The 24951-nt window shown below is 39.3% G+C and overlaps 1 protein-coding gene across 4 annotated transcripts in view; it reads left to right on the top strand.

Annotated features, from left to right (window-relative positions):
• Positions 1 to 13491: 13491 nt before the first annotated feature.
• The window catches only part of VGLL3 (vestigial like family member 3), a 42293-nt gene continuing 30833 nt past the window's right edge, over positions 13492 to 24951 (top strand). The window contains exon 1 of one of the 4 annotated variants that reach the window (XM_032477481.1): positions 13492 to 14294. In XM_032477481.1, the coding sequence (XP_032333372.1) occupies positions 14169 to 14294 (126 nt within the window). In that variant the 5' untranslated portion in view covers positions 13492 to 14168. Of the gene's footprint in view, positions 14295 to 14424; positions 14638 to 24951 lie in introns of those variants that run through there. The other 3 variants (XM_032477477.1, XM_032477487.1, XM_032477496.1) reach the window with 3 other exon arrangements.

Genomic DNA, 24951 nt, shown 5'->3' with positions numbered 1-24951 from the left:
AGTCTTTCACATTATCTCCTGAGAATTATGGGACACCAGGAAGGACAGTATTTTTAAGTATTGACGAATGCTGGCCTGCCTTGTTCCATTTCATCTTGTCACCTCTCCCCCATTCAGGTCACTAGACTTCAGGCAGACATTGCATCCAGTAGAGTGGCAGCTATGGAGACTAGACAACAGAGGTGTCAAAGTCTTCACTTTAAAGCTTTGAAAAAAGCCACACAAGAATACTAGAAGATCAAGTTTTTCCTGCCTTTGATGAGATAAGAAGTCCTGGGCTAGGAGAAACAGGGACCTGTGGTAGGAGAAGCCAGCACATGAGACACTGGTGAAGGCATATGAGAGTGGGTTTCGGTGCTCCGTCCACTCCCCTCCCACCCTCACCTTTAAAGTCAGTTCCCAAAAAGGAAGGAGGAACAGAAGAAGGCAGGCCTAAGTGGAATTTGAAAAGACAAAATCTAAAAAAAAAAAAAAATGCAGATGAACTTATCTACAAAACAGAAACAGACTCACAGACATAAAGAACAAACTTATGATTACCAGGAGGGAAAAGGGGAATGGGAAGGGATAAATTGGGAGTTCAGGATTTGCAGATACTAACTACTGTATATAAAATAGATAAACAACAAGTTTATACTGTATAGCACAGGGAACTATATTCAACATCTTGTATAACCTATAATGAGAAAGAATATGAAAAGGAATATATGTATGTTTATGTACGACGGAAATGTTATGCTGTACACCAGATATTGACACAACATTGTAAACTGACTATACGTCAATAAAAAGAAAGAAAGACAGGAAGGAAGTAAGGAATAAAGGGAAGACAGGAAGGAAGGAAGGAAGAAACAAAGAAAGAAAGAAATGAAGAAAGGAAGAAAAAGAAAAGCTAGAATACCCGGGCGTCTGCCGTCTCTCTGGCATGCTGAGAGAGGAAACGGCCTTCCAAGAATGCTGCCACAGCATGGGAAGTGGGTAGAGATGGCTAGGTAGGGTGTCAGGACTGAGAACGCCAGGCAACTACGGGCCCTCCTCCATGGCGTAGTGCCACAAATGCACCACTCCCCAGCCCCCTCCCTCCAAAGCCCCCCACCAAAGAGCTTAATATCATTTCAGGTAGGATTAGAAGGGAACAATCTGAAATGTCAAATTTAACCTGAAATCATTGAGTGTATCCAGAAAAAGTTGTAAAAAAAATCCTGAAGTGACTGGGTTAACTTGCACCTGACTAAGATTAACTTCTGTCTCCAGAAGGACTGAAATTTATCATTGGAAATACATTGTGTCTTAGAAGAATATGGCCAAATTCTTGCATTTCTATGGGCCCAACTTTAAAATGTTTTGACAACTATAGATGGCTTATTGTGAATGGACAAGTACTGGATTTGGATTTAGAAGACCTAGGTTTAAGTTATCTTCTCTGTATGTTTGGCCCCATGAGAATTTCTCTCCTTCCAACAGTTTTATCATGAAAAAAAAAAAACATATTCTGACTTTCGCATAGGCAGAATGAGGATATTCAACAAAGTAAATGCCTGAGACATGATTTTGTAACATAGAAGTTGCCATGAATATATTATATCACCATTTGTCTGTTTCTACCCGGTGACTGTGGTCTTAAGATTCGGCAAGATTTGATGTTACATTTTGATATTGGGTGTAGAGAGACATTCTAGTTCAGCATGCAGAGGAATCACCTGGAAGATTTTATCACAATGCAGTTTCAGATTCAGGAGGTTTGGGCTGGGGCCTCAGCTTTTCTACTTCTAACAAGCTCCCAGATGATACTGATCCTACTGGACCATGGACCACATCTCGAGGAGCAGTGCTTTAGTTAATGGCTAATTTTTGCACATTTTCTGAGCTGGAAGAAGCATTTACTATTCAATATTGCATCTCACATCACCCAAGAATAACTTTATCTCTCCCATCTGTTCATATCAAGTTCCTCATACTTGTAGCATATCTGAAGTTGATTATGTCATGACCCGATTATCAAATGCTCTGAAATTACTTGTAGATTTAAAAAAAAACATTTGTGATTATCCATAAAGAACATGGTGTGCTTCCAGGGAAAGTATAAACAAACAGTTCAGTCCTTGAGAATTTATGAGATTGAATCCCACAAAATTGGCAGCAGATATACCATTATTTCAGTTATTCACTTTTAAGAAAGAATACAACTTATATTTGGATACTATAAGTAAGGAAACTGGACAAGTATTAAGGCAATAGAGGTCCTGTTTTATTTTCATTGCTTTGTCCCATTAGGAAGGTGGTTTATATGGAGGACAGGTTGTTGTCGCTCAGGCATTTGTCCCTCTGGTGAAGACCACTGCTGTCTAGAGTACAGAACATCATTGGTATCATTAGAGGGGAATGTTGTCTGTTCAGCTATTAAGAAAAAGTTACAGACAAGAATCAGTGTCTTCCTATGATAGAATGGGTAGAACTATTCAGAACTGCCAAAATTACATGTCAACTTTCTCCATCACACCTTTGAGACAGATTGCCTGGACGAATAACATTGAGCACATCATTTAACCACTTGGTGCTTTGATTTCTTAATCTGCATAATGGAGGTGATTATTGTGCTTACCTCCTCAGGCTGTTGGGAGGATTAAATGAGTTGTATATGTAAAAAGCTTAAGACCTGCCAGACACAAAGCAGGCACTATATAAAGGTTAACTCTGATTATTATTACTATTATTACTGTTTCTTAGTTCCCTTATCCTGATAAAATTTCTGTTATTATTAGACAATTTCAGGAAACCTATACCTAATTATACCACCAGGATGGACTTGATTTTGTAATCTCTCTGGACACCATCATACGAAGGATGAGCTACTATAATTTATAGTTACTGGAGATGATATATATCTTCTGAAATCCCAATGGATTTTGTATTTTTCAGTTGTACTACAGTATGCAATACTAAAGAGACTTATGTTAAAATCCTTAGAAAGTAAAAAAAGTATTATTAAAAGTATTACTCATCATAGCCAATAATTTGACATTATTCTACAAAAATATGAAAATTAGGTTAAAAATTTATAAAAGGTATATTTTCTGTCTAACGTTCACATAAAAAAATCCTTAGAATCTGTGTTTCTATTTGGTGTTTAAAGAGATCAAAGCAAGAACATTTACAGAACGACAATCCACGACATTCACTTAACACATAGAGTCATTCAATTCAAATTAACCTAAGCAGAGTTGCACTGTACCTACTTTTGGTGCTGTGTGAAGCACCAAAGAAATACTTAACTCTGCCTCTTCCCTCATGGAATTAATTTTTTTAATCTTTTCATGAGGAAGGCAATTATGATAATTGAAATGATCAGGGCAAAATGAAGAAGAAGAAGAAGTGCATGCAATCAAGTCACCAAATATAAGGTGCAGGCCATATAAATTATAATGGTTATAAATGAAGTCAATTTTCAAATGTTAAGATGTACTTCCTAGAAGTGCTACTTACAATGCACCCTGGAAGTAAGTGGGATTTTGAATATACACCAGGCATCTATGGCCACAGGGACAATAATGTTAAGACATCCTCCCTGATGCCCTAGGTGTACAAGAAGAATGAAGTGGGCAGCTGGGATGCAGCTAAATTGCTTTTAGGACTTGAAGATGTCTATATACATTTGGATGCACGGAATAAAAACAATGTGTGAGAATCTGGCAAAAAGCAAATAACTAAACAGAAGAGTAATTTTTTGTTTCTTAAAAGTCATTGGCCTTTAACGTGGTCCAAGACGTTTTCCTTAGATACAAAGGCTCTTTTTTGCTTAGTAGACATAAATTACCTATAGACATCATGATTTGCTCTCAGTGTCCCAGTGAGAGTGCAGCCTGTAGTGTCCCCTTGTGCCCAGTGATGATGGGAAGTCATAGGGGACAGTGTTTCTTCCCTGCCTTCTCTCTTCTGAATGACAGCAACGTGGGCCCTTGGCTTCATTTATTCTAAAATATTTAAATCAAATCATAAAACTAATGTATTAAAAATGAGAAATAAATTCAAACCAGATTATGCTGGCTGCTGTGATGTATTAATCCAATTGGTCTTTGTCTGTGGTTAGTTAGCCCGGTGGGTTAGAACGCAGTGCTAATAATGCCAAGATCAAGGCTTTAGTCCCTCCTGGCCTGTTTAGCTTTGTTCCATTCCATGGACTGAACTGCACCCAGACCAGGCCAGACATCATATGAATATGTTCCACTTGTCAGAGGCTGACAGATAGAATGTAGTTAGATTAGCCCAGATCAGCCATCACTACCAGGACAACTAGCAAAGAAACAAACAACAGATTCAAGGTACACATTGAACTAATGTTCTGCCACTATCTTCCATGAGGACGAATGATCCTCTTTCATGGTTAAGCACATACTCTTTGCTGATTTGTTAATGCCAGCTAAGAAGTGTCTTGGTAACTCTTCATCTCATCTCAGTGTCCCCAATGTGGATTCCTTTCTATAAATATACAAATAAGGAGTAGTATAAAAATCTTACAATTCCAGCCAAAATTATTAACGGAAAAAAAAATTAAAAAAAAAAACTCAACCAATTCTACAGAGAAAGCAGGATGTTTCAGGAATAATTCTAATGATAAATGGAGGTACTAAGAGAGGGTTGCAATGAACCTCCAACATACATTTGCTGTATGTCTCTGCTGGGTCCATTGGAGATCCTTAAGATCTCACTTTGGATTAAACAAACTATGATTAAAAATAGCCTTATTATTAATTAAAACATAGATGCAACTTCATCTGTGGTGTCTTTATATGAGATCAACGTGTAATTTGCAGTGGGCTCTAACCTAAACATATCATAAGAGAAATAAATAAGACAGAGAAGTGGCACTTTACTAGATACTGAAAATCATCTGGAAAAAAAAAACTGCCTTGAATTGGAGCACAAATAATATCTCTGTAAGAAATGCTGCCTAAGAAATTCTTGCATGGATGTTTTTAAAACACTCTGCAGAGAGAACACGCTGACTCTTACAAGCTTACCCATTAAATCTCACCAGGCTGAAGAGAACAGAATAATGCAAAACATAACAGGCATGTGCTGTGCATAACTCTCACAGGTCCTGCATCCTAGATTGTCCTTGATTTCACAGGACTAGATTGTGTGGGTTTTTTTGTTTTTTTTTTAAACATTTTTTATTGATTTATAATCATCTTACAATGTTGTGTCAAATTCCAGTGTAGAACACAATTTTTCAGTTATACATGAACATATATATATTCATTGTCACATTTTTTTCTCTGTGAGCTACCATAAGATCTTGTATATATTTCCCTGTGCTATACAATATAATCTTGTTTATCTATTCTACAGTTTTGAAATCCCAGTCTATCTCTTCCCACCCCCCACCCCCTTGGCAACCATAAGTTTGTATTCTATGTCTGTGAGTCTATTTCTGTTTTGTATTTCTTCTTTGTTGTTGTTGTTTTTTTGATTTTTTATTTTTTTAGATTCCACACATGAGCGATCTCATATGGTATTTTTCTTTCTCTTTCTGGCTTACTTCACTTAGAATGACATTCTCCAGGAGCATCCATGTTGCTGCAAATGGCATTATGTTGTCAGTTTTTATGGCTGAGTAGTATTCCATTGTATAAATATGCCACATCTTCTTTATCCAGTCATCTGTTGATGGACATTTAGGCTGTTTCCATGTCTTGGCTATTGTAAATAATGCTGCTATGAACATTGGGGTGCAGGTGTCATCCTGAAGTAGGGTTCCTTCTGGACATATGCCCAGGAAGATTGTGTGTTTTTAGATCAGAACTCTTGAGAAGACCCCCAAATTGAACCCTCCTACACTGTTGGTGGGAATGTAACTTGGTGCAGCCACTGTGGAAAACAGTATGGAGATTCCTCAAAAAAACTATAAATAGAGTTACCATATGATCTAGCAATCCCACTCCTGGGCATATATCCAGAGAGAACTCTAATTTAGAAAGATATACACACCTCAGTATTCATAGCAGCACTATTCACAATAGCCAAGACATGGAAGCAACTTAAATGTCCATGGAAAGATGATTGGATAAAGAAGGTGTGGCATATTTATATGATGGAGTACTACTCAGCCATAAAATAGAATGAAGTAATGCTATTTGCAGCAACATGGATGGACCTAGAGATTATGATACTAAGTGAAGTCAGACAGAGAAAGACAAATATCATATGATATCACTTTTATGCAGAATCTAAAAAACGATACAGATGTACTTATTTACAAAACAGAAACAGACTCACAGACATAGAAAACAAACATTTGGTTACCAAAGGGGAAAAGGGTGTTGAGAGGGAGGGATAAATTAGGAGTTTGGGATAAGCATATACAAACTGCTGTACATAAAATAGATAAGTGACAAGGTCCCACTGTATAGCACAGGGAATTACATTCAACATCTTGTAATAACTTGTGATGGAAAAGAATCTGAAAAAGAATATATATATATTTGTATGTATGTATAACTGAATCACTACACAGTATACCAGAAACCAACAGAACATTGTAACTCAATTATACTTCAGTACAAAAAAATTTTTAAAAGACCCCCAAATTATGTTTTTTTTTAAGTTTTTGTTGTTCTATAATAGATCTTGTACCATATGTGAAAGCTGTCTGTTTCACAACTTGCTTAGGGAAGTTTGTGACAGGGAAATACACTAACACTTTGAAGTTTAGTATGGGTCAGTTTCTCCCCTATGAGTTCTTTTTTTTAATTTGTTTTATTTTTTTAGATTCCACATATAAGCAATAACAGAGTATTTATCTTTCTCTGACTTACTTAATTAAGCATGATACTCTCCAGATCCATACATGTTGTTGCAAATGTAGCAAGATTCCATCCTTCTTTCGGTTGAATGATATTCCGTTGTGTATGCATACCACATCTTTACCAGTCATCTGTTGATGGCTACTTAGGTTGCTTCATATCTTGGCAATTATAAATAATGCTACTATGAGCATTGAGGTTTATATAACTTTTCAAATTAATGTTTTTGTTTTTTTCAGATATATGCCCAGGAGTGGAATTACTGGATCATATTTAGTTTTTTGAGAAACTGCCATAGTGTTTTCCACAGTAGCTGCACCAATTTACATTCCCATCAGTAGCATACAATGATTTCCTTTTCTCACATTCTGCACAGAATTTGTTATCTGTGGTCTTTCTGATGATAGCCATTGGGACAGCTATGAGATGACATCTCAGTGTGATTTTGACTCCCATTTCTCTGATGATTAGCAGTGTTGAGCATCTTTTTATGTGCATGTTGGTCATCTGTACGCCTTCTGTAGAAAAATATCTATTCAGGTCTTCTGCCCATTTTTTAATTGGGTTGTTTGGTTTTTTGATATTGAGTTGTATGGGTTGTTTACATATTTTGGATATTAACCCCTGATTTGTCATATCATTTGCAAATTTTTTTTTCCATTCAGTAGGTGGTCTTTTCATTTGTTGATGGTTTCCTTTGCTGCGCAAAAACTTTTAAGTTTGATTAGCTCCCATTTGTTGATTTTTTTCACTTTTGTTTCTTTTGCATTAGGAGACAGATTTAAAATGCACCTATGTTCATCAATGATGCTGGCCTGTAATTTTCTTTTTTGTGTGGTATCTTTGGTTTTGGTATCAGGGTGATCCTGGCCTCATAGAATGATTTGGGAAGTGTCCCTTGCACTGAAATTTTTTGGAATAGTTTGAGAAGGACAGGTGTTCCCATATGAGTTTTAGATAAATCATTTATTAATGCTTACAGAAGCCCCCTAAATATAACTATATCTCCACTTGGATATGAGAAAACTGAAGTTCAGAGCTTTGTCTGAAGCCAAGGTTGTGCTCCTTTCATTCTTTGTGTGAGTACCTGAGGGCCCAGTTGTGACTGATTTTACTAGTCACCCCACAGCACCGCCAGCCTCTGTCCTCCTGGTCAAGAGGTCAGCTACCAGGTGACTTCTCTAATCGCCATCTCCTACATGGCTTGCTAGCCTGTCCTCCTGTCTACTCTGGCCACTCTTCTGGACTCAATTCAAGTCTCTGTTTCCTGAAACTAAGGTCATGTTTCTGATAATATCACATGCTATTCAATTTCTCCCCAGTTTTACTGAGACATAATTGACATAAAACATGGTATAAGTTTAAAGTGTACAACATAATGATGTGACTTACATACATCATGAAATGATTAGCAAAAACATTTTTTAAAGAAGACTTGGCTCCTAAACGTGAACCAACATTTCATCTGATGATCAACCCAAGAAAAGGCAGTCTTTTTGACGCTAGAGGTTAAATCGTCTGTGTTGAACTTATGAGGCACAGTACATGTATATCCAGTTCATTGTGGGGGTTTGAAGAAATTTTCAGTAATATGTTGGGCAAAGTTTCATTTGCTTTATTTATTGACTTTAGAACCCCAGATAAAATTTATTTCCACTCTATAAGGCTTGGGCTCTGGGCTGGATGATAATTTTTGTAAGTTACTTGCATATAGAGGTGATCTGTAGATGGATGAGATCTCTTAAGATGAGAAAATTATCCAGGACTAAGACTAAGAAACTTGATATTTAGAGTTTAAGTAGAGGAGGATTTGGCAAAGGAAACTGAGAAAGAATAGCCAAAGTGTAAGGAGACAGATTAGCAAAGAGGAACATCATGGTAGGATGTCAAGAGAAGAGGTAACTTTAAGGAGGCATTAACCCACAGCATCAAAATTTATGAAGCATCAATTAGGATGAAGTTAAAAACATGAAGTTCGAACTTTTTAACGTGACCACTACTTGTGACCTTAATGAATTTTGGTGCGGTGATGAGGCAAAAATCTGATTGCAAATGGGTGGAACAGTGAATAGAAAGGGAGAAAGAGGAGGAAGTGAGTCTGTGGAGTTTGTGATGGTGGAGAAGACAGGAGACAGAGCTTACAAGAGGACGAGGGTGAGCGAACCAGAGGGACAGAGTAAAGTTGCCAGGCATTGCGGAAGGGCCCACTGAAGACAGGTGATCCTAAGGACAACTGAGTAAAGTGGTTGTATTGCTTTACACGTGCCTTTTGACCTTCTGCTTTCACATCTATTCCATTCGTGTTATTAGCACCACCCTTAGATCCAGGCAGCCAGAGCCCCTCCTTGGCCTCTGAGCTTTAGAGAACCTCTCACTGGTCTTCCTCCTCTTGTGTCTCTCCTTGTAGGAATCTGTTGGGCCAAGGGGACATCCCCAAGTCCTCCGTTCCAGCTCCCCTCCCCATTCTGCTATTGATTAGCTTCCCAGTGCTGCTGTAACAAATGACCACAAACTCACTGACATAAACTGGTGCAAATTTATTTTCTTATAGTTCTAGGGGTGTGAAGTCCAAAATGGCATTGTTGGCAGGGCTGTACTCCTTCTGGAGTCTCCAGGGGAGCCCACTTTCTGGCCTTTCTGGCTTCTAGAGGCTGCCTGCATGTCTTGGCTCCTGGCTCCTTTCCATCTTCAGAGTCAGTGATGGCTTACAGAATCTTTCTAACATCACATCAATATGACACTGACTCTTCTGCCTCCTGCCTCCCCTCTTAAAAGGACCCTTGTGATTACTCGCATTGGGCTTACCTAGATAATCCAGGATAATTTTTCTACCTTAAAATCTACTCACTAGTAACCTTAATTCCAAATGCAATTTTAACTCCCTTGTGTCATATAAGTTAAACATATTCATAGGCACTGTTCTGTCTAGAACAACCATGTTTTTGTACTCAAGACCTGGGAATTTCCTGCACAGATGACCCAAGTCCACTTCTTCAGAGCCATGATTCCTAGACTGTGCTGCATTATCAGTGGGTTCAGCTGAGGCCAGAAGGATGGCCAAGATCAGCTGTGTGGTATCCTGGGAAGATGGTTTGGATGCACAGATTGAGATGTCCAACCTGTGAACTGCAGGTCCCCTATGTGCTCTGACACTATAACCCCAAGTTAAAGACAAGCCTGGTTGTCATCTCTCAAAAACAGAAAGCTTCCCCCCTCTTTGCTCTATTTTATCCCAAGAGATATTGGGAAGATCCACTTCAAGTTACCCTGACAAATAAAACTGCTTTGGTGAGTTCACCTCCCTAAATTCCAGCTGGAAAATTTGGAAATATTCTGGGAAATTTGGTGGGCAGGGTCAAAAATGTAGTGACTGTAAACTCCTGACTCAGAAGAGTTGGGAATATTCAAGGTCATGTAGGGATTCTATTAGAATCACAGTGGCTGGGATAGAAAAGAGTAGGAGGATAAACACTGGCTGGGTAGGCATGAGTTCCACACCACTGAGCCAGAGGACAGACAGAGAAGCGTGAGAGGGGCAGGATGAAAAGGTACATGAGTCATCTTTGAGGAACTTTCGCTCAGAAGTGCAAAGAATCAACTTCTACTCCATTACTACGTTATCGCAAGTAATTGTGACATCCCTGCATAATAGACATGAAAATGAGTACACCAGTGGTCAGACTGAATTCTCTGGGTTGGGTGAGTCACTATTGTCAAATGCAATTGGCCTACATTCCCCTCCACTCCTTATCCACAACTCCAGGTCACCAAAGGGTGATCTAATCAGAGGCCTCTTCTTATATGCATAGATGAATATGTATAAATGGGTGCATGTAGGCACACCCTCATATAACATACGCATGCGTCTAATATATGTATGTGATTGTTTCTGTATCCTTATCGTGGGATGATAAGGAACAGAACTAAGAGTCAAGAGACCTGAGGCTTTGGTTTTAGTTCTGCCTCCAGTTCCCTAAGAGACTTTAATTAGATCACTTCCTTGTGCATCTTTGAAAGAAGATGTTTTAGACCACGTGACCTTTTTGATTCTTTTCTATTCTAAAACCCAAAACATCTACCTGGGGGAAGTCAGGCACATCAGCTCTCCTATCAGAACTCCAGCTTTGCTTAATAGGAATTAGCCTACTTTTTATTAATGAGCAAACAAAGACTCTAGCCTTTGACAGTTATGTCCTCCCTCTTCTCTGTCCTTCTAGATTCTCATTCTGGGCAGAATTGATCTTTACTTTCTCATTTTCATCCATTAGAGCCATATGGAAATGAAGGCAGTTAGCAAAACCAAGATATTGTATTATAGGAAGATTTTGCCAAACACTTCCAGACTTTTGAGTCCATGACATTAGTATCCAAGAACTACATCTTTGTCATACAGTAAGCATTTGCAACATACTAGATAGAAGCTGTGTGGGGCACAAGGAAGATGCAGAAATTAGGGGTATGGACATGTTGGATCTAGTTCTGCCTTTATTCTCTAAGTCAATAAATATAGACTGAACAACTTCTAAATATTAGATGTACACAATACAAATGTTCTCCACTGCAGTGTAGTGGAGGTGACATACTGAGCATGTAATTGTACAAAAAAATTAATCACCCACAGATATATTAAATTATCTGAAGATAATGTTAGAGGTGTTAAGTGACCATGCTCCTTCCTGGAAAGGGAGGTCTCAGTTCAGGTGGCTGAATAGACAGTTGCAGGAGACGGTGCACAAGTAGGGGCCAAAATTTGAATGTGAAAGATTTGGGACTGTGGACTGTAGGGAGCTACCATCAAATTTTTTAAAAGAGGGACAAAGGTCATCACTTTGACGGGTTTGCCGTGGCCGGGATGGAAAAGAACAGGAGGATAAATTATGAAAAATGGATCAGAAGAGGGTTCAACTTGGCACCTACAAAGCAGGTAGGAGCCTCCTGCAGGAATCCAGGTGAGAGACGCTGAGTGAACTGAGGGTCATAGCAACAGAGATAAAGAGATGACAGTAGAGAGTCAGTGGAGATAAAAGTTCGAATCGTATGGACTCCAAGACCAGATATGGCGATTGTGAGAAGAACGGCGTGCTGGGTGATGCCCAGATTTCCAGTGCAGCAACTAGGGTAGGAGTTTCAATACCTGACGTGGAGATTAAAAGAAGAGGATCAGGTTGGGGCTACAGGGAAAGGATTAGGGCTAGTATGACCGAGGTTCCTATGGAATTTCTGCGTGAAGCCATCCGGACAGAAGCTGAGTAGATGAATCTGGAACACAGAAGATGGGTAATGACCAGTGGTTGTCAATTTGAGAAAAGGAAATAATAAACATTTTAAATAAGTGTGTATATTTCTTAACTGATAGGAATACTCCTCCATTACAAAGAGGCCAAAGTCTAAACTGTGATAGCCCCTGAATAAATATATTTTTAATATTCCATGGATGAAAGAATGAGTGAGTTAATAGGAACTGCTATGAGTAACAAAGAGTTCCTATACAATTATTACAGTTTGTATATTTGAGTGTAGGAGTGAGGGTGTGCGTATCTACGCATTTATGTGTGTGTCTGTGTAGTTATTATGCATATCCACATACACATTTATATAAAGATTAACAATATAAACAATACATGAGTAATATACCGTCTGTATCAGTCTACTTGGACTCCCATAACAAAATACCATAGACTGGGTGGCTTAAATGCAGAAATTACTTTGTCGCAGTTCTGGATGCTGAAATTCCAAGATCAGAGGACCCTCAGGGTTAGTTTCTGGTGAGGCCTCTCTTCCTGGCTTGTAGACTAAGGCCTCTCACTGAGTGTCACAAGGCCTGTCCTCTATACCAAAGCAGAGAGATCTTTGATATCCCTTCCTCTGCTCATAAGGACACCAGTCCTAGGGCCCATCTTTATGACCTCATTTAACCTTAATTACCTCCTGACAGGCTTTGTCTCCAGATAGTGACAACGGGGGTTAGGCTTTGACACATGAATTGGGGGGAGCACAATTCAGCCCATAACAACGTCATTTGACATCCAGATTAACTTCTCATCAAAGAATAGTCTCCGTGAAAACAAAAGAAAGTGTTCCGTGTCATACACAGGGGGAGAGATATACTGTTAAAGTTCGGAAAGTTTGCTTATTTACAAAGTAAGTATAATTTTGTCTATTTTACCTGGTTATATCGAAATACAATTATATTCCTAGGAACAGATTTTCTTTTTCATTTTTCATTTTATTTTAGTGACAGTTGTAAGCCACTTGCAAATAAATAAACCTTTAAATAATAGCTGGATGGGTTTAATCCTTGTTAATGTCCATCGCTCTTTGGAAACCAGGCTGAAAAAGCCAGAAGAGGTTGACATCCCGCAAGGATGTCATACCATGAAGGTGGAAATTTAAAGCGGAGCTTGCTTGGAGAAAGCCGTGTTGCATTCTTGGCGTGTGCGCACTTGCAAGGAAGTTAACTTTCACTTATACGGTGATGCTTAATGCAGGAGCTAATCCCAGTTTATTTTGTGCCTGCTCTATTTTATCTGTTAGTCACTTGACCTTCGTTTAGCCTTGGCCTCTACGTTGGTGTTCCCCATAAAAGCTTGGGTCTGGGAAGCCCTCGCCCTGACGGCCAGGTGACAGGAGAGAGGGTGGGAATCCGAGGAGCTTTAAGGGCGTGGAGCCTCTCGCATACCATTCCCTCCCACCACCACCCCACGGCCGGGAGGCGGAGAGGGCTTCCAACTTCGCTCCAATCCGCGGCCGGCCCTCCTCCGGGTCCCCCTGCTGGGCGACCCGCCCGCCGCGGACCGAGTTGGAGGAACTTCGCCGACCTCCGCGTCAGAGCCCGGGGAGGCGAGGTGCTCCCCCACCCCTCCCCTGCCGGCCCCCTCTCTCTGCCCCCGCATTCCCGGTCCTCTCCCAGCCCGGAGAGCCGGTGATAGGACGAGCCCCTGGCGTGCATTGTGTATATGCAAACCGAGCCCGGCTCCCCAGGTCTGCCCGACCCGGGCCGGGGCTGCGGCTGCGGCTGCGGCTGGCGCTGCCGTGGGCGCCGCTGCCCTCGCCGGAGCGCCGCTCTGTCATGACCCTGCCGCGCGGCGGGCCACTGCGTTCACGAGTCGCTATGTAAGCGCAGGCCAGGGGACACCCGGAGGGGCTGAAGATGAGGGTGCCCGCGCATGGGCCCCCGCTGATTGCCAACCCCTCCCGAGCCCGCGCCTCGCGCGGAGCCCGCGGCCGCCGAGGACCCGCCTTCGCCGCAGTAGCAGCTGGAGCTGCGACAGAGGCGGCAGCTGCGGCGGCGGCGGCGGCGGCGCCCATCGCGCGAGCGCACAGAGCGGTGGCGGCAGCTTCGGGGCCGCCGCTGCCCCGGCTGCCATGAGTTGTGCGGAGGTGATGTATCACCCCCAGCCGTATGGAGCGCCCCAGTATCTGCCCAACCCTGTGGCAGCTGCAACCTGCCCCACAGCCTATTACCACCCGGCGCCCCAACCTGGCCAGCAGGTGAGTCACCGACCGGGCAGCCTGCCGGGGGCGGGGGCGAGGGGCACCGAGAGTATCGGTCTGGGGCTCCCGCGACGTCCCTCTGGGACGGGTGGCGCGGGGATGCTCTGAGACATGCGGGAGCGCCCTTGAGCCGAAAGCCGTCAGAAGAGAAGAGACAGACGAGGCTTCGGGAAGGGACCAGCAGCCAGGTGGACGGGTGGGGATTCGAAGAGAGGCATTGCCTGGCTGGGGGCTTCAGTGAGCTGTTGTCATCGGAGCTCAGAGGCTATGTCTCACAGCCACCCCAGCTCTTAAGGCTCAGTTCTCTGAAGCTCACCAAGGGAATCTGTTTTAGGAGTATGTGAGTAAACTTCCTTTAAACCAAGTACTTTCCGTCGAAAAGGTAGAGTCTTTCGGGGTTTTCTTAATTAAGAGGATGAAATGTGTCACTGACATAGGGGAGGCTACCTGGACGGTGAGCTCAAAAAATGACTTTTCTGGGAATTTTCTGGTGGAACATGGGTTTAGTGTAATATCTATCAAATTTTTCTAGAAGTTCTCTGTAATATCTGTCTTCTTCCCGTACTGTGACATAGACAACAGAGATTGATCCCAGAATTCCTCGTTCATTTTTAATTTCCATCAAAGCACAGAGGTATTATATATAGTTCTGTCTGTTGGATGGAACCCTTTCCTCTCCCATACAAGAGGTAGCCTTGGATCACTGGATGCTGGGTCTTCACCACGCCAAGAGTAACTGAATGCTGTCTGATAAAAAGGGTTCAGGAACTAGGGAGACGATAGAGTTCCTTTAGAAGGGAGGAGAGGGTTCTGGGAAAGTTAGCACCAGGCACCTCTGGACATTCCTCTCTAAACGCCAACAGAGTGTGTGTCAAGGCTTAGTTAGTGCTACATAAAACACATATGGGAGCACGTGGCCAGAGGCTGTACCAAAGTAGGGTCCTCAGATTCTTGAATTAAGGTGGGTTGATTTGGTGAGACTTACAAAAATATGATTTATACACTCTGAGGTGGAGACACCAATCAGGGATCTAGATATGGTTCTGAAACTAACATTCATAGAATTGAGTTTTTTGCTTGTTTCTTTAAAATCATAGGTTTTATCGTGGTCTTCAGGGTTTGGCTTTTTAATTAATCTGACTGTTTAATTTCTTTATTTCCTCTACCTCTGTCTCTATTGTGCTACACTTTGGAAAGAAATGATAATTTCTGTTTAAAACTTATGGACTGAAATTCAGCTGATTCTGAAAGGGTACATACTCTAGATTTATCTACTAAACAGTGTGAGCTTAACCAGGACTAACTAGGGCAAAAGAGGAAGGACCCCTACTTTCTTGCTTTTGCAAAAAGCAAGATTACTTTTAGGGAGGGGAATGGGAAAGCATTTTGCAATTTGTGATCAAGGGTGACAGGTTGAAACATTTTCTTTATACTATTTGTTTTTCTTTGGCTTTAAATATAAAAGATATAAGTAATGGAAAAAAACCATTTAGGGACAAGTCAGGCAAGTGAGGCAAAGAGATGCTAGATGTCCATTTTATGTGTTTTATGAACACTCTGTCCCAGAAGAACCACCCTTTTCTTCTCCCCCCTCTTCCATCTCAGAGACTAGAGAGGCCTTCAATTATCAATTGGAATGTGGACGAGCAACAGACTCAAACTTTACTAAACATTCAAAAAAGTATTTTCCCCTTAAAAATAACTTAAATTAGCAGGAGTCGTGAATAAGGTTTTATTTTCTAGAGTTGTGAAAATAATTCCATTAAAATATGACTCTCTGGTGGGGGTTAGAATGAGAATGCTTTTTTTTGGAGCTAGAAAATAAAATACAGCATCTGAAAAATTATAAATAACTAATCATAAAATTTCATTTTTAATAAAAAATAACTCACACTTTATCTAACTTTTGTAATAGCCCGCCACCTCAGTTCCCAAATTGCATTCTTTTGCTAAGACTATCAAGAAACAAAAATGAGCTGACTTTTTCATCTGAATTGTCCACCTTGACGAGTGGCACAAATTAGTATATAGTAACCAACATCTGCTATACTTTGGGCTTCTGCAGATATTTATAAAGTGGGTGTTAGGCAGAGTTGACCTTAAAAACTTACTGGAGAACTGTGCTTGAAATCTTCATGTTTCTTTTACTACACTGGCTTGTTCACGATTACTTTTTTTTTTTTTTTTTTTTTTGTCAAGTAAAGAAACTATTTGACTATAACTGGCTAGCAAAATAAAAAGACAGTAGGGAAACCACTGTTCTTTTACTGTCGGGAGTTTATTTTGATGACCTATATTTTCTATTGGAAAAAAGAGTAAATCAGGAAATTCTTATCAGGCTGACAGTGTTTTTAGACTATGCGGTGCGTGGGTGAAGTGGGACTAATATTGACTTGGCCCAAATGTAGTCATCTGAGAATACATATTTTGGTTGTTTTTGCATTCCATAAGGTTTTATCATTATTATCCATGAAGATTGTTTTCTCCGTACATGGGAAGTGACCCCTAATAGCATCTTGCCTGGGAGACAAAAATAAGGGCTACAAGTCCTACTGCATTTGGAAAGTTGACTTGTTGAGGACAAGAAGCAGAAAAAGTGAGAGTTATAGAGAAAGTTTAATGGCCATGTATAAAAAGTTAGAAAAGAGCATTAAAGTTTTATATTACTTCTCTATTTTTAATTATTGTAGTGTATCTTTGAACTGATTTTTTTTCTCAAATCTATATTGCTCTGAAGTCCTTGTAACTTACTATGTAATAATGGCTTATTATGATGGATTTTAAACATAGGTACATTTTCCCTCTTAATGATTATATAGCAGAAAATTCTTTTTGAAAAGTTGTGGAACTTCAAACTCTGGGCATATGTACTCTCAGCTTTTTCCCTAGAAGCAAAATGTATACTGGAAAAAAAATTTTTTTTTAATGTAGGTACTAGGGATTGAACCCAGGACCTCGTGCATGCTAAGCACATGCTGTGCCACTGAGCTCTACCCTCCCCCCTACACTGGAAGTTTTAAGTTGCACTTTTTAATTGAACATATTCTATACGTTGTTGGTGGGTAATAGTTTAGTGTCTTAAAAAAACAGTGAACTGCATATACATCAGGCTGCATTGCAATGTGTTATTTAGGCATACAATAGACTAAGTGAATCAAAGTAATATGTAAATATATCTGAAGAGTAAATTTTATATTCCTTGACGTTAATTCTTAGAAATTGCATGGCTGTGCATAAATCTTACAATGTGCCTTATAGAGGCAGAATTTGCTGAGGGATGCTAAGTTCCCAGGTCCATGTGGCCACCATCTCCTCATGGCATGGCCTTAATACATCAGTCCCTACCATCTCCTCTGGAGAACCCTTGACTCAGTATCTCTGCATGTGCTCCAAAGGCATGATGACACTGCAGAACATGTGCAGGAAGGAATGCACTTGTATTCCAACAGTGACGGTAGGCAAGAAGGAGAAAAAAATTTGAAATATGTTCAGAAAAAATTGAGGGAAATAATATGAAATCATAGATTCCCTTCATACTCCATGGATATCTTATCTTAAATACAATCTGTTGTTGTCTAAAATCTCCCTCCCCGCAGATAGTCATAATGTTAACATTAGGAAGATACTTAAAGCAAAGCTTTCAGAACTATGCAGTTCACAGATGAGAACAATCCCCAGTTCTCTAATTGTGCTTAGGGGTTTTGAACAGTCACACTTTGGATGTCATATAAGTTAGAGTGTATTTACTCTGCCATCTTCAAGGGTGACAGCTGGGTGAATCTGCATGCATGCTTTCACTTAAAAGAATGAAAAGCCCTTGGGAGGCAGAACTTCAGTCATAAGTTTGGAAGGCATTTTTTCACTCTTTTCTCTGGACTCTGCCACCTTGGTTAGGTCATACAATCTCTCTGAGATTCTGTTTGTTAGGGGAAAAAAACCCTGGAAAAACATGCTTCAACCCCTCCTTTTACAAATGAGGAAATGGATGTTTATGGAGCTGAAATGTCAGGTTAAAAATTTCAAAGCTAATTGGTGACAAAAATAGGACCACGGGATCCCCTGACCCCCAGTGTAGCACCTTTTCACCATACCATGCAATCTCCCAGGATTTTTTTTTTTTTTTTTTTTGCTATTGCACAATAGGCTTATTTTTGTCTTCATTGCTCCAAATCAACTCTTTGATAAAGAAGATTAATATGCAGTAGATTCTTTGGCCTCGGAGCTTGAAATTCTTTCCCAGTCCTTGGTAGTGTACGTTTTTAGTTGAGGCATTCCAAAGTCCTTTTGCAAGCATTTGTATTATGCTAATGATTTTTGCCATCCATGTTGCGTCCTTTGTGGATGAAGCAGAATATCCACTTAGCAAATGAACATTTATTTATTTTTAAATAATACGCAGGAAGTGGTATTAACAGTCAGTTCTAAGTGCCTCATGTATCATTGTGAGTCCAACATAAGTTGAGATTCATTAAGAGGAAAGAATACAATTATATTCTAAGTAGTTTCAATACACAGTCCACTGATTTGAGGTGGAGGATCTCATTTTCTTGCGACTGTAAGCAAAGACTTAAGTGGCTTTAAAAGAATTCATACAGGACTTCTTTGAGAAAGAACAGCCCCTCCAATTCTATACTGCACAAACTAACTTGACTGTAGAGACTTAAAGCTGAAAGTGCCTCATAGTTTTATGCTCCCCGTAACTTTCCAGCCAGAAAATTCGAAGCTAGAGGGAAAATTCAACTTTAAAATAACTAAACCAAACTGCTGTCTCTGGCAGTCAACCAGAATGGAGATTACAATACCGATAGTAAGGGCAGGCTTGAAATCCATAAAATCATGTGTAGAGAGGCTCCATTCACTAGGGAACCCAACGCCAGGACAAGGTAGTGCTCTTTGGAAACCTAAGTGAAGGGCATTTTCATTAAATGCAAGGAAGTCCTGCTTCACCCAGCACTCGCCGAAGTCTCACATCTCACAAAGTTGGAGATGACCGAGACATGACTCATAACAAAAGAGATGAGCATGATCAGAGGGTAGAACCGTCCTGCATGGTGCCTCCCTGGGCAACTACAGAAGAGACGCTGTCTTGTATCTTTCTGTGCAAAGGGCATTTTCAATGAGACTAAGAATATTATGCTCATGATCCCTAGGGCAGATCCTAAAGCAAACTTGAGAGTTAAGCGACTGTCGTTCTAAAACCTGGCCACTTAACTTGAATTCTGTTTCCATAGACCGTAATTCCTGCTAGCTTTCAAAAGGTAATCTCCAAATGGATACATTTAGTAACAGATAACAATTTAAGGTGTTATCTCTAGAAAAACATTTTCATTCAAGAAATAAAAACTCTCTAAGACTTGAATTTCAGACTCGGGCAGAAACGGTGAAGGAAATAGTTTTGGTCAAAACTTTGCACTGAATCTTTCAAAAAGCACCTCCGTAAGCAGCTGGCTTTCTGCTCTAACTATTCATTTAGGAAGATCCTAAGAGTGCCTTGAACCCTTAGCCCCAAACATCTGCTGCTGGAAGCAAGTCATAAATGCCATGTTTATAGATATTTCAGTGGACTCCAGATTTATGCCAGTAATTTACAAGCGTGGTCTGAACTGGGGTAACTGAACTATTCTTCACTTGTCTTATAGTTTAGCAGAGGAAAAACAAAGGAAAGAAGAAAGGAAAGATGGCCTAAAGTGAACAGGTGTCCCTTCCTCTTATTGTTTTGGTGTGCCAAAATGCTTGTCCTTGGGGGATGGAGTCGGGGGGACACTTGAATGATGCCTCCCTTCTTGTTACTGTGAAAATAGATAAAGGGAGGACCAAAACTAATTCCTAGGAATTGGGCTAAATGACCTATGTCTGCAACTGAATTAGCCTTCAATGGTCTGTAAGGTTTTGTTGGCCAGTGTCCTGCAAAATCAGAAGAGGCAGCCAATTTAAGAAACAAAATTAAGTGTGAATTTGTCTGGAGCTCCACATGTTTATTAGGACACAGAGCTGGATGAGACCTCTGAGATAATCAAGTCAACATTCCTCATTGTCAGAAGAGGAAGCTGAAGGCCAGAGGTTTTGGTGCCTTACCCAGATTCATGGACTAGTTTTGGTCAAATCCTCTTACCCGTCCCAAAGAGAACTTTGGTAAAGTTCTCTTTCCACTGGTTTCCCTTCCCATGTGGGCTTCTTTAGAAACAAGGAAAGCAATTAGTAGTTTACCTCATGTTACCTTCTTACTTATCTCATTTTTAAAATCTTTGAATATTAGCTACTTGGAGGAATAAGATAATTAGCCACATAGATAAACCCTGAGGTTCACTTTCTTTACCATTTTCCTCACAGCCTTCTCTCCACGGCTCTGACTCATTTTTGTGGCTCCAAGTCTTTGCACAGTGACTGAAACGAAATAGGAATTAATTGACAATTCGATGAACAACAGATACATTTTTAAAAATGAAATCATACCCTAAATCTAGTAATAGGATTATATAAACATACCAGAAATTTATACATCAGAAACTGTTGTTTCATTCAAAGTAGTCAGTTTGAAAGAGAGCACATACCCTCACGATGTGATCATTACTTAAAACATTTTGGGAATGCAAATTTTGAAATTCTCTCTCAGCCTGTGGCACATTTTTTTTTTTGAACATCGTCAAAACTGGAAAATTTTCATCCTTCCAGGGGATGGTTTTGATTTTTGATAATGACCAAAATCATCGAGAGGCAAGTGTACTCAGAAATAGCTAATATTCTTTTTGGTTTGCTCCTCCTACTGTTAAGAAAAATAAAAACCAAAAAAAAAAAAAAAGCAATCAAACACAGAATCTCGGGGTGTGACTGTGTCTCACAAACTGGTTCTGCTCACATTTCCAAAATAGAGTTTCCAGAAAAACGGTAGGCAATTAATTGTATTATGTGTCTGACTTGTCAGGGGGATGACACATTTCTAGGTATAGAAGGACAGTTTTATCTCGATACACATGTATTTTGAAGAGCACAACATTATTTAATAGCCATATCTCTGTGTTTACATCCCTAATTTTTAAATGTTTGTTATAAATAACTTTAGACTTTCCTTAGCATGTGGTGCCGGGCTGCCTGTGGGCTTCTGTTTGTTTATTCAGTTAAACTAAGTATTTTATATATGCTTATTTTCTTTAGTCTGTTTCCGTGACAGATGCTTTGTAGTCAGACAGAAATGGGTTCTAATCCCATCTCTGCCATTTACTAGTTAGATGATCCTGGCCAAGTAAATCGGTTTTTGCATATATAAAGTGAGAATATTTTTTGGACAAAATATCTGTGTATGAGAGTCAGGGAAATAAAATATATAAAAGGTCGGTGGCCTTTCTCCCTTATCCTGACCTGCCCTCCAGTCCACCTGATTCCTCCTCCTTCCAACAGGCTAAGGACCAAAACCTCAGGTCTCCCTGAAATATATTTAAAATCTGTCATTCAAATAAGTTCAGAAACATATGCTCGGAGAGCAATGTGCTGCTTTATGGACTTCACAATTCAGAAACCTTTATTCTGGGCTAGTAGTTTTTTCTTGTAGACTTGAAGCGTGTCTTTCAGCATGAAAGAATCGTTGCATTTAGAGAACAGAGCCAGTAGAAATGAAAAAAAAATTTCCAAATATCCAATGATTCACTAAAATTCTTTTGTTTCCTTAGGAAAACAGTTTCCACATATGCACAGTAATCATTTGGCATTTTGTAAGCTTAAGCCTTGGGGAGTTAGCGGTATTTGGCTCCTGACGCGGAGTCTTCTCTTGTCAGACAAATCCTTTCCCCTGCACATTCCTGTGCGAGTTTGTTTCTGTTGTGCTGATGGCAGGCTTGGAGGTGGTCGGGTCTGGTTCGCACTGCCTTGGCTGACTCCTTGACACTGCTGCTTTCACAGCTTTGCGAGTTAGTTTCAACTTGTTGGCTGTTAACTTGTTCCTCGTTTCCTTTTACCTGGAGAAAACCTGTCATTACTCTGCGATAGGAGATGAACAGTTAAGGTGCATTAAATAAACCAACTTGGAGCTTTTGAAATCCCTTCTGATGACTCCTTTATTTTTGTTAACAATTCTTAAGTGTCTAGTAAGAAAAGCGTGAATACTTCTGACAGATTTGGCTATATTTAGGGAGTGATGGTGCATTTTGAGAAAAATATGAACTAAATTGCTTTTCAGCCCTGATTCAGGAAATCTAGGTTCTGATGATTTGAGGTTTATTTTCAACAGTTTGAATTTTATACATTATTTTCAAAAACGAAGGTAACACTAGGGAAATTTCATTCCAAGGAACAAACACCAAGTGAAGACAGAGTATGGCCACAGTGTATATATTGAATATACTTAGTTTAAAAAAAAGAAAAGACAAAGAATTGATTTACAATCACCAAAGCACAGATAAAAGAAAGTAATTGAGGCTTAAGGTCTGTGGGGAAGAATATTAGGATGGTGTGAATGTCAGCAAATCAATCGACCGCTGTTTAAATTCTGTGTTCCCGTTTTCTCCTTGCTCACACTTGATGTCTAAAAATATGTGTGTAAATTCGGTGTTGGCATTTTAGGAAGCTATCAGGCCATTTGGATACTTTAGAGTTCTTATTGTAACCAGTGATATTGATTGATGGTGAGGCCATAAATGCACCTGTGTGTTGTAAATGTAAATATTTAAAGTGGTCCACTAAAATTTGTGAAAATTGATGCAATTTTATTTGAAAAAAGTGCAAGAGAGAATGGTAAATTTGCCTTATGTCCTGCCCTTTGGTAGATACATCACAAGCTCCTTCTTTATTTGTTTAGTCGTCTCCAAGCAAATTTATTTAATTAGTAGAAGACCTTCCTTAAAGAGCTGAGAGAGAGGAAAAAAAGTGTATTTTATAATCACCCTCAAAAATGTATTTAAATAGAATAGCTAAGACAGATATTTTTATTATAGCACAGGTATTTGCATATCAAAAAGAAATATTTCAATATATGCTTATCAAAATGCATATATGTCTATATATGTATTACATATATTAAGTATTAACATTAGAGAAAATCAATACATCCATTGACAGAATTGACATTTAGAAAATACATTACTAAAAGGTATTTCGGTATAAGGAAGGTTTTGCTTATTTTTCCCCATTTCACAGTGAAAAATGTGTAACCTTTAGATTAATTTATTTGTATCCAACCATTCAACAATTGGTCAAAAAAATAAAAACATGAAACCACATAGCATTTAGAAAATTGTGAAACCTTTTAAATAGATCAAGAATCTTTAGTTTAAATTCAGCTATCATCAATGTAAAAATTAAGATAATTTTATTACTACCATTATTGATCATAATACAGTGCTACATTTGCATACAAGTGTAGGCTCTCTTTGTATTTGATTTGCAGTTTTCAAATCATTCACATATATATAATTTTAATTAATTTTATTTTCTCTAAGAATTAATTGCTAATTGGGATAAAATAAAAACATTGCCTTTCTGTGGGTAATTAACATAGCCCGGGCACTTTCATTGAAGGCATAAATATTAGAATTAAACAAATGAAACCAAGTAGGTGCAAAGCCCAACTCTCACAGAGAGATGCTGTGTTCGTCATTAACAGGAAGAAGATACCAGTTTCATAGATATTACTGAACACTTGTGGCAGTCAAGCTACTCAGTAGATCAGTTTTAATTTTTTTCCTGTATAAAACCAGTGCTTCTTTCTCATACACCAGCGTGTTTGACAGAGTGTGTGCAAATGCTTAAAACGGTGTAACTTTCATAAGTGCATATGTGCACGGAGAAACAGTGCTGTAATTTGACTAATAAGTCACGATATTCATTTAATTTTATAATGGAATTTAAAGCCAGGAGTAACTTTCGAGGTCAGTTAGTTCCACCCTCTCATTTTATACATATGTTAACCTATGTTACTATGGTGTTTCTACTATTGAAGTTAAATATAAACATGGTCAAATCTGCGAAAAACAGATTGTAAGAATTTTATAACTGCTCAGTCATTACAGTCACTTATTCATCAACAAGGCAAGTTCACTTACAGGGAATGAATTATCTATTCATCAAGAAGCGATAACCGTATTGACACAAGTTTTAAATAAAAAGCAATATATATAAAAATCATAACCAACAGCTCGTAATACGCCTGAACATTTCAGATCCTACCTCACACAAGAACAACATACTCATTGCTGGGAGAAAGGGTACAGTTTATTCAATGATGCATTTATAATTTGGGGCTATAGATTTTGAAGCTAGTAATTACCACTAGAAACATTAAGAGTCTGGATTATGTGTTTTGATAACATTTTCCAAACTATGGGCTCACTGAGTATTCTGAAATGATTTCCTTTTCTCTACTCACATTCATTTCCCAGCATGCATTTCTTTCTGAAATAAGAAAAATGATATGACAAACGGTCAGGTTTTGTAGGTATACAGATGCTAGGATGCTCATTTTGTCATTGAGATCATGAGTTTTATCATTTTTAGCATTATTTCTTATATGTAATTTATACTGAAATTGTTGATTGTGAAAGTGATACGTGCTCAAGGAAAAAAATTTTTTTGGAAATAGTGAAAAGCAGGAATAAGAAAATGACAATTAACTGACAAGCTCACCACCTAGAAAAAGAATACAAAACGTAATGTTTTGGTGATTGTT

Source organism: Camelus ferus, chromosome 1, assembly GCF_009834535.1.
Source record: "Camelus ferus isolate YT-003-E chromosome 1, BCGSAC_Cfer_1.0, whole genome shotgun sequence".
NCBI classification, from domain to species: domain Eukaryota; kingdom Metazoa; phylum Chordata; class Mammalia; order Artiodactyla; family Camelidae; genus Camelus; species Camelus ferus.
The sequence above is the reverse complement of the archived record's forward strand: the minus strand, read 5'-3'. Positions and strand labels throughout refer to the sequence as shown.